At 42.0% G+C, this 10111-nt stretch overlaps 2 protein-coding genes across 3 annotated transcripts; both read right to left on the reverse strand.

Moving 5' to 3' along the window:
- Positions 1–1010: 1010 nt before the first annotated feature.
- Positions 1011–6721, reverse strand: mbd3a (methyl-CpG binding domain protein 3a). The gene is made up of 7 exons (XM_070844363.1): positions 6594–6721; positions 5636–5801; positions 4521–4658; positions 4149–4239; positions 3866–4043; positions 1896–2060; positions 1011–1777 (listed from the first exon to the last, which is right to left on the reverse strand). The coding sequence occupies exons 1-6, from the start codon at positions 6605–6607 to the stop codon at positions 1901–1903; spliced, it is 747 nt and encodes a 248-aa protein (XP_070700464.1). The 5' UTR covers positions 6608–6721; the 3' UTR covers positions 1011–1777; positions 1896–1900.
- Positions 6722–7523: 802 nt separating this feature from the next.
- On the reverse strand, positions 7524–10085 carry uqcr11 (ubiquinol-cytochrome c reductase, complex III subunit XI). Of its 2 annotated transcripts, none has more exons than XM_070845211.1 (3): positions 9967–10085; positions 9097–9227; positions 7524–7924 (listed from the first exon to the last, which is right to left on the reverse strand). In XM_070845211.1, the coding sequence occupies exons 1-2, from the start codon at positions 10014–10016 to the stop codon at positions 9107–9109; spliced, it is 171 nt and encodes a 56-aa protein (XP_070701312.1). In that variant the 5' UTR covers positions 10017–10085; the 3' UTR covers positions 7524–7924; positions 9097–9106. The 2 variants fall into 2 exon arrangements, with proteins under 2 accessions (XP_070701312.1, XP_070701313.1); XM_070845212.1 differs by having other exon boundaries at positions 9093–9227.
- Between the last annotated feature and the right edge of the window lie 26 nt (positions 10086–10111).

Raw genomic sequence — 10111 nt, forward strand, 5'->3', positions numbered from 1 at the left:
TCTCGGCTGTGTGCTGCTGCCTGACCCCGGTCGGTCCGCCGCCTTTGTCTCGCCAGGCGCACGCCGCTCCGTCTCCCGCACACCGCCCTGACGTCACCCGCGACACAACAATGGGTTCAAAGGCCACATGCAGCAGGAGGGAGAGAGAGAGAGGGAGAGAGAGAGAGAGAGGGAGAGGGAGGGAGCATCAGCCAGAAGACACCGCTGCTGTCACCACCATTGTGTCTGTCAACAGTCTGCAGGGCACTATTTTATCCCCCGTCTGTCTCTATTCATGCATCCTGACTGTAAACGCAGTGATACGTGTTTTAATAGTAATGATGGTGATGATGATGATGGTGGTGGTGGTGGTGATGATGATGGTTGGGTGTGTTCATCATGGCCACCAATGGGATGTTTCTGGGAGGTCCAACAACAGCCCTGAATGATGCTCATGCATTTGTTTGTGCTTTCTAGGCAATGATAATATTTAATTCATAAATAATAAAAAGAAGAAGACTCATGGAGGGTCAGTGGGTTCATTTCAAGGCATGTAAATACTTTGATTAAAATATTTTATTGTAGAATAAGATGAAAGAAATACATTTAAAGGAGGGGTTCACATTTTTATCTAAGCTTGTTTTTAAACACTCGCACCCTTATAGGGACAATGAAAGAGTTATGGATCCCTCTAAATGCTCCTCTCGTCTGTGAGGTTTTTAGTACCAAATTCCCTCTTTGTTTCCTCAGACTGTGTCTCCTCGCTGAGCTGAGGTGAAGGGAGAGGACACAAAGAGGGATTACAGGAGTTTAGAGGTTGTAACCTTGGAGGATACCCTCTTTGTTGGGCTGCTCATATTAGCTTTGGCTCAACAAGGACTATGGATTTTGGAGATCAGTCAGTAACTCTTTAAATATACATATGGGGATGTGTGTAAATGTGAACCCACAAAAGACCATAACCTTAATCACAAAAACCCAAAATGGCCGAATAAATAACGCCATACAACAGTGTTAAAAAGTTGCATTTATTTGACAGTGGTACAGAGACAAATACTGGATCTTGAAATGAGGTACAGTACATCTTGTTATGAGGTACATCAGCAGTTATTTTTATATTTTCTGAGGGTACACACATTTTCTCTTACTGTCTAAACTCAAATGTAGCTGGCAAAACAGTACTGATCATTCTTTCGTCAATACAAATACCATGACCTAAACACTACTTTGAACTGTAAAACCTTTAACCAAACAAGCTCATGTTTTTCTTATTATTCACAGCCACGGGTGTGCTGTGTGTATGTAAACATATTGCAACCTTTCTACGCTGCCAAACAAAACCACACTAACTACAGTGCCAGAATGAAATATGAAAGAGCGACATGAAACAGTAGAACAGTTAAAAAGAAATACTTTCAACGTGAACTGATGTATTCTCTCTCTCTCACACACACACACACACACGCACACACGCCAGGTTTGTGTTTTTAAATCTGAGCTTCAACAGCTGTTAACTAAAAGTAACTGCATTGTAAAGAGCACCATCCACAACAGTTAAACCTTAGTAGAGGTAAACATGAACTGACAACTGAAGGTCAAAGCACCCTTTCAGGATTACACTGTCGCATTTAAGAAAAAAAAGGAAAGAAAGAAGAAATAGCATAAAAAATGTTAAACAAAATCTGCAGAATGTCTGTGTTTAGGGTCTCTCTCAGTTAGAAGTGTATAAAAAAATCTTCATGGAGCCAATTATTTGAAAATTAAAGGAGTTTACCAGCAAACTTCGTGTCAAACGAGCCTGTAGGAGAGACGAGGAGGAGACGCGTTACATGACAGGGGTTGTACATACAGACAATGAATTAAGGATAAAATAAAGGACTCAGCAGGACTGGAAACAGTCCAGCGGTTTCGCGTACCTTGGCTATAATTCCTCCTTGTCCACCTGCTCGGCCTTCTCCTCTACTTTATTTCCTTTGTTGGCTGTTGCGTCTGCAGCGGTGTCCTCTATGTGAGCCAACATGTCAGCCGTGAGGGCCTCCTCGAGCCGCCTCCTCACATTCTGCACCAGGTCCTCCTGCTTCCTGAGGGACGAAACAAAGATGGCATCATGTGTAGGAATTTAATATGTTCAGTGTCATTTGAGGGCCCCGTAGCACCGCACAGTGCTAATTAAGCCTGGACAGTTTTGGCAGTAGCAAGGGGCTGTTCCCTGAATCTGTGCGCAGCCTTTCTGCGCTCTTCATCCACTGAGCTACACGTCCTTAACACAGGACAGCATCAGTCCGGTGGGGTTGTGTGATAATCTGCCACAGTTGTTCAGTCAGATGGACAGATAGACGATGGAGGGCGAGTTAAGTGTGTGAGTGTTCAGAGGATGTTGTGAGCAGCACAGTTGATCTGCCTCAACCAAGGAATCTTGATCTCCCCATCGCAGCAGTGAACTACACAGCAGTGTATAAAGTGTCCAAAACACAACACTTCACCACTGGATTAATTTAAACAGATTATTGTCAATGTATTAAAAAACACAGCAGAGTAAGTCTCATCACCCAACTACTGAGCACAAAGTATTGTGTGTGTTTATTTTTGTCTCATTCACTGTGCATCACATGGCAGACGTGGGTGAAAAGTCAAAACAAAAGAGACAAAGGATGGGCGATGTGGCCAAAAACATCAGGACCTGCTGTTAATTTTCCTGATATTTCCTGGTTAAAAATGAGTCAAATCCCTCCTACTTTGTTTAAGGGAGATTTGAAAATAACTTCATGGGGTGACAACATTTCCACCTGTGCTGAAAACCCCTCTGAAGGTGCACTGGTTGTTTGTACACACAGGCGACCAATCAGGGGAAAGATTGCCTGGTGAATTAGCGTCACACCTCTCCATACCTGAGGCTGAAAGTGAGGTGGATCCCTCAATTACGTCTCTAAAGGATGGTGAAGACGACGTGCCTGTGGCTGTGAGGGGGGCTGATTGCTTGAAGAGCTTAGATAGGGTTTTCTTCTTCTTCTTCTGTGCTGCCCTGAGTGAAGCACTGTCTGCACATTCTTTCGGGTGATTTCTCTCAAAGTGGGTGAATGGGTAGTTATAATACCTCCAGAAAAGCCCACTGCTGCTTGAAAAAGTTTACAGATAACTTTGACTTGGGAAAAAACTGACACTGTATAGCCAAACCATTCCCACACCGCTGCGTTGTTTACAATACATCACCCACCTGTGTCTGGGTGTGGACAGCAAGAGCCATCGTCTGACAACAATATAGCTTTTCATTAGCTTCTTATTTCTTTCTTTCTTTAAGCTAATCAGACGACAGCTGATCTGAGATTGAGCTACTTCACTCTAATGGTTCGTTCATGTAGCACTAATTCGCTTGTGGGTTATGTGAAGTTTGGAAATACAAGTAAGAGGATATTAAATACCACGAGCTCTACATATCACCTGAAAAGTAGATTGTGGACATCTTCAAGATTGATCTAAAATCGTCACCCACCCCAGGGAGAGACGATGAGTAGGTTTAAAAGCATCAAAGACCAACTGTGAAGAACTCTACAGAAAAGTCATAAAAGTCTTCCTCTTCACTTCACTGGAGCCACAAAACAAACAATAGAGCAAAAAACAGCAGTCACAAAAGAACTAGGAAAAAAAAGCTATTTAAATGATATTTTAAACTTGGTGCTTTCTCAGTGTGTGGAGACCTGTATGTAACAATGAACTACAATTTGCTTGATTCACATTTGCGACGAATGGCCGCATTAAAAAGACTGTGAAAAACATCTGCTTCAAAGAAAGCCACCAGAGATGGATTCGGCCTATTTTCAGTGTCCACTGTATTCATTATGTAGTTCAACTCTATAGTGAGGAAACTACAGTTATATCAACATCTTACCTGATGTCGTCATCAGTCACAACAAAGGCTTTGCAGAGGGGCTGTGCAGTGTTGAGCCAGACTCCAGGATTTTTCTCCACTGCGGCGGTGAGCTGCCCGGTGACAGGAGCAGGGCTGGTGTGCAGGGCACTGGCGATGGCAGAGAGCAGTGTTTTATCTGAGCACGCAGGCCCAACACCTAAGCAGAGGACAGCGGGGAGGCATTAGTCAAGCCACTAAAAGCAACACAAAAAAAAAAAAAAAAATCATACAGGGTTTTCATATTTGTTTTGGTTATCCTCACCCTGTAAGCCTTTGGGAAGATCCATAGTTTTCACCAATTCCTCTGCAATATCAAATGCATTTAACCCACTCAGCTTCCTCTCCCAGAACAGCTGAGGGATGAGTAAAAACGAAAAACAAGGTTTTCAGCACAGTTTTCTAATTTATTGGCATATTTAGATTAATATTTAATTACATTACATTAAATTTACCCTTCTCTGCATAACAGCAAAGCCATGCAGAGGCACAGAAAAACACCACATTTTATATTAGTCAGATATGCAATTTTGTCTGACTTTGCCTTTCTATAGTACCAATGGTGAAATTTTAATCACTTCCTAAAACACCAAAAAAGTACGAAAAAACTGTGCCTGTTTTCTGCCCTCTGACTTACTTGTTTGGGTTGGTCCACAGCCTTCTGCGGGTCTGTCTTCACCTTATTGTTGGGATGATTTGTTACCTTGGTCACTGGTTGTTTGAAGATGGATGCGGTCTGTCGAACTGGTAGTGTTGTGTTTAAATCAGGCTTGACCTTTAAGAGAGACATCGACATGACTGAATACGCAAAATCCTGATGAGCAGCTATATGACTGCTGACAGCGTTGTCAGTGCTAAACAAGGTACTGCTGCATCCCTCATTCAATCCTATGGGGTGTGAAGGGACTACGATAACATGACAATGAACTGGAATGATAATTATGATTTTTGTTTGGTCCTTCACTAAGCTGAACAGCAGAGATAAAAGGCTTTAACAATGTACATTTTACAAGGCACTGAAAACCCCTCATAACACAGTCATCGATCAATCAATCAATCATTCCACAATGTCTGAGGGAGACATTTACCAGCAAGCACAACAGTCTATGGAAACTCTTTGGCAGCTGCCGGCTTCCATTGCTAAGACTGAACAATCTAAATGTGTCCAAAATCACTCCTTCTTTGCTGTAAATAATCTAACTATAAAATAAGCGTATATCTGGTGTCAGAAATCTACATTTACAGCTATTAAATGATTATTATGTAGGTCACAGTCACGGTCAAAGGAGTGATTTCAGGCACAGTGAAGACAACAGCAGTTGCCCGGGCTATTTCTCAGCTGCAGTTTTATAACAGAGCGGCAAAGAAAGCCACTGTTGAAACAGTCTCATGACTTATGAACTAGTGTTTGCCAGAGGGCACGTCGGAGACTCTGAAACAAAGTGGAAGACGGTTGGTAAAATGAAAACTAAGGAGTTTTTTGGCCGAATTAATGCTATGCTGTTGTTTGAAAACAAACACTGTGGATGCGTCCTGGAGTGCCTAAGTCAGTCCATGACTTTCAGTCCAGGAGTCCTCGTAACCTGTAAAAGCCATGTAAAAGACCAACGGGGGTGGAAATATTTTACAGTGATAATCATTTCATTGTGTCTAGAAATCTCTGAAAGAGTTTCTGTTTGGATGTTTTCCTTCAAGTGCAGCTACGCAGACATTTGTGCCTCATGGAGACCAAACCAAAAACACAAGACTCACCCTGATTTGATGGTTGATGTCGTAGAGATGCTTGTGCCTGCTGCGCTGCACTTTGGTCAGGAGCGACCGTGCAGATATGGACTGGCTGGCGTTCACATTCGTGTGAAGGCTGCTGCCCAGACTGCGGACTATCTGGGGCTTGTGGAGAATTCGCTTTACAGTAACACTACAAAGAGAAACAGAAAACCCATCATCACAACACTGACCTCTTCAACACTTGAGGCGTTAAAGCGATTATGGCTCTGTGGACACCCACAGATATCTTCTCAGTTATTACAAATGACTGGATCTCTTCACAGGCTGAAGTTTGGCTCAGTTTTCTGAGTTCACCTGACTGCATATAACTGATTAATAGGTGTAGGTTGTCCCGCCCTAACAGGTGTAATAACAAGGAGTCAAGACATGTCAATCAAGTGCATCTGTACACGCCCACACAATCTTCAAAGGAGGTGTCACAGGTGTGAAAACACCTGGCTGCCTCACATGTGTTGAGGGTGAAGCAGCTCCTCATTCACGCACTTGTAAGCGGATAAATCAGAGGTGAGCTGCACACGAGGCAGCATATTCTTCACCTACAAGTTGTAACAAGACCTCTGTGGTGCAGCCAAGACATCGTATTTCTACACAGGCATGACTGAGCCGGGGCCCAGCGCACCGCAAGTCAAGCATGTGTAAACAATGAAATTTAGCTAGCTAATCAAGCTAGCAGCGCCGGGGACGTCAACGGTACCAGAAACCAGCGTGTTTATTACCGAGGTTCACAGCTGCAAGTTCCTCAGTAAGCTAAAAACGACATAAAACCCTCGTTTAGTTAAAGTAACATTAGTGTAAATAACCAAAAACTGTAAATTTGCTAAGTGTTGTTCTCAACTGCAACACGCACGTATGCATGCGTGTATTTCCTGCACAAAAACTTTCATTTTAACAACTCCTGCGACAAAACACTTAAAAGTCCCACCTTTTACTATCCATGCTCTCTGGTGTCTTGGTTTTCCTGTCAGTGATTGTGGCTCACGAAAGATAAGAAGCCAGCTAGCTGTCTGTTTCTGCAGTCACAACATTTCACCGAGTCCGGTTTGTCATCGATCCCCGCTGTCTGTCTGTCTCCCGTCAGGACAACTGTAGATCCCTCCGCCGGCCGCCTCACATACTCGCATCGACTGTGCACTTCCTTCATACAGTCTACGCTCACATGATGAGCGGGACACATCCGCCACGCTCCTGTAAAATAGTCCGCAAATGACGCTCCATTTTTCACGTGGTCTGCACAACGCGGGACAAAAACTAAGTATATTTACTCAAGTACCACACTTGAGTTAAGTCTTTAGGTACTTTGTTATACTTGAGGATCTCTATTTTGCTCAGATTTGGACCCCACTGTTCTATTATTTAGAGAATATTTGTACTTCTTAGCCCAAGATATGAATTTGTAGTTAGTGACTTTGCAGACTGAATAGTTGCAGTTAAAACTCAGATAATGATGCAGTCCACTACTTTTACTTGTGATACCTACGAATGGTGCTTGTGATCATGAACAATGAGATTTTTGTAATTTTGTGGCTTTTTAAACACAGTTATGTCTGTAACACACATACACAATCCAAAAGAGTAGCCCCCCTCCCCCCACAGTAAAGTGAGTAGACGGCCTATATTTCATGATCAGTTATGATTTTTAGGGATATTTCAGCAAATCACAGGCACAGTTCAGGATTTTAGTTACTGTCATTCAGTGTTTAGTTCAAGAAAATTGCATCCAAACTCCACAGATGGGGCAGCTTTCAGGGCACAATCAAATTTTAATGTGACTTTAATAATTTGATTGGAAGTGCAGAAAGACTATTAAAAATCACCAAAACCAGCAAAATAATTACAAACAAACACAACAAAGGATAAATCTCACATACTTTATTCTCTTCAAAACAATTACAGGATGACATGAAGGTCAGACTTTTCCATGTGTGAAACAGGTTTAATCCACAGCACAAAGGAGATGGATGATTAAAATACCTGACCAAACTAAGCAGGAAAAGAAAACAAAAGTCTGTTTAGCAATTCTGTTTCCATATTCCGTCCATTCACGTCTTTAGTGGCTGAAGAACGTTAAAATGCCGAACTCCAGTGCCTTTAGCAGGATGTTGATGGTGAACAGTTCGTGGTTGACTGAGCTGCAGGACGAAGATGACACTTCCAGAGAACTGTCACGCAACTGGACCGGAGTGCAAAGGAGCCAGCTGCAGCAGTTCTGGTTCAAAATGTACGTCTTTGTGTAGAAAAAAAAACAGCCCTGGCCTGTCAGGAGAGAACAAAGCCATTAGGTTGTACAGTAGAAGTTCAATGGAAAAACGTTAAATGTTTTGTTGTTATTTAGAAATTATATGCTTTGTTTTTTTTTTTTTAAAGACACAATCCAAAACTGACTATACACATTTTTTAATTTCCACATTAAATAACTCCAGTACAGAGCGGTCATTTCAGGCATTGCTGTCTTATTAGAAGGTGTGGTGCTAAAATAGGCCACTGTCCTGGACTCTAGTCTCCTGAAGCCTCTAAACTACCTGCATATTGTCTCTGAATCACTTCCTCAGTCCTGGCACTTTCCTGCTTATGAGAGGCATCCCATAAGTGTGTCACCACCACCATCAGGTTTCACTAAAAGCACGATGTGAGCAAGGCGATGAGATTAACCTAATTTTACCAGAGGGAGCACTTGGTATTCAGCCAGAGCCACTTGTTTTTTTGTACTGGACAAGAGTTTTTAATGTAGAGCAGTTTCGTATGCCCAGATCAGCAAGATCAAGATGTGGAGTGAGAGTATCACACTGTAAGCTTGAAAGAAACCACACATGGACTTTAATCTGTATAATCTTTTAGTTTCATTACAGCGTTATGTGTAGCTTAATTGTAAAAATAGACAGCTGTCTTGGACTGTCAGCTTGTCAACTAGCAATCGTGTAAAGAAGAAACAACCTAATGCACGATATACTAAGAATAGACTGCACTAGTATTGAAATAAAAGGAATCTGTCACTCAGTGCAACAGCATGGCTGCGATGTGTTGAATAACTTTTGGACAACAATGTAGTTAAAATAAGGCTGTAGCGACACAGACCATACTTGTTCACAGGATTATTTACTGAAAGAAGGAGCAACCGTCCACCCTTTACCCGTTTCCAATATTTCCACCACAGCAAGAATTTCTGTGCGTGGGAGAACCAAGTGTGAAAGGTAAAAGCACTGCCTCACTAAATTATACAGAAAACCTTTGATGAGTTTTAACAGAAACCAATTTAGGTATTAAGATTGTAACTGAGGCCACTATACATTTACACAATTGACAGTAGTGGCAGGTTCTAGTTTCTGGCTTTAAACGATACAGAAGGTGCAGGAATAATACACAATGCGATAATGTTACATCTCATGCTGTCACACTTCCTTCACCTCTTTACAGTTTCATCGACTAACCTGAGTGCCACTATTCATCCTTCTTGAATTTGCCGTTGATGTAAGGAACATAATCTAAAAACAATCGCCAGTCTGTGAAGTGGATCACAGCTACGCCTCCAACTGTGCCCCATACAGCCAGAGTTGGCATCCTGTGGAGCAGAAAACATTGATCAAAATGTACAAGCTTTTCTTCTATTTAATGTGGTCACACCCTTAATGAAAATGATGTGACAAATCCAATCGACAGTTTTAACTGAAAGCTTCATTCTAAGGTCAGTATATTAGGGAATCAAAACACAAATTCTAATACAGCTGGAGGTGAAGAGTTCTGGTTCTGTTTTGGTGTCTGTAGCTGGGAAGATATTCTTTGTACAATAAATTACCAAAACACCCACTGAGTGGTACAGGAGAGATGTGCTGAAACAGGTGGTTGAGAAATGCATGTCAGAAATGAGCTACTTTAAACTGATTGATTGAGTGTATTGTGTGACAGCTTCACAAACACGTATTTAAGCAACATTTAAGGACATTAATTTGACATTATTCATGACTTGCAGACTAAACGACTGATGGACTCATTTCTGCTAACAGCTGCAGCCTTTAAGAGAGATCAATCAGCTAGTTAGTTAAACATGCCATCAAACTGCATGAAATTCACGTTGTTTCTGTGTGAGATTTGATAATTCTTTTCTACTTAAAAATGGTAGTTTTAGGCATCTTTAGCCTGAATCTGGCTGACTGGTAGCTAAAGCTAGCATGTCCCCACAGCAATGACCTCGGTTAGGCTAACGATGGCTAATGTTAGCCAAGGACACATCGAGGCTTTGTTGGCCGAAATTCTGACTTCTTTTCGTTCTTTACTACCAGAACAATATAAAAACAACTTACCATGACTTGGCAATGGACGCGTATTTCTGACCAATAATTTTACTGATCATTTTGGCTCGGATATGTCCTCTTGACACAGGACGTGCTCCTCTCAGAGATATAGGACTTCCGATTTTAGTTTGCTAGCTACACCTAGTGCGCATGT

Source organism: Pempheris klunzingeri, chromosome 15, assembly GCF_042242105.1.
Source record: "Pempheris klunzingeri isolate RE-2024b chromosome 15, fPemKlu1.hap1, whole genome shotgun sequence".
NCBI lineage: Eukaryota > Metazoa > Chordata > Actinopteri > Acropomatiformes > Pempheridae > Pempheris > Pempheris klunzingeri.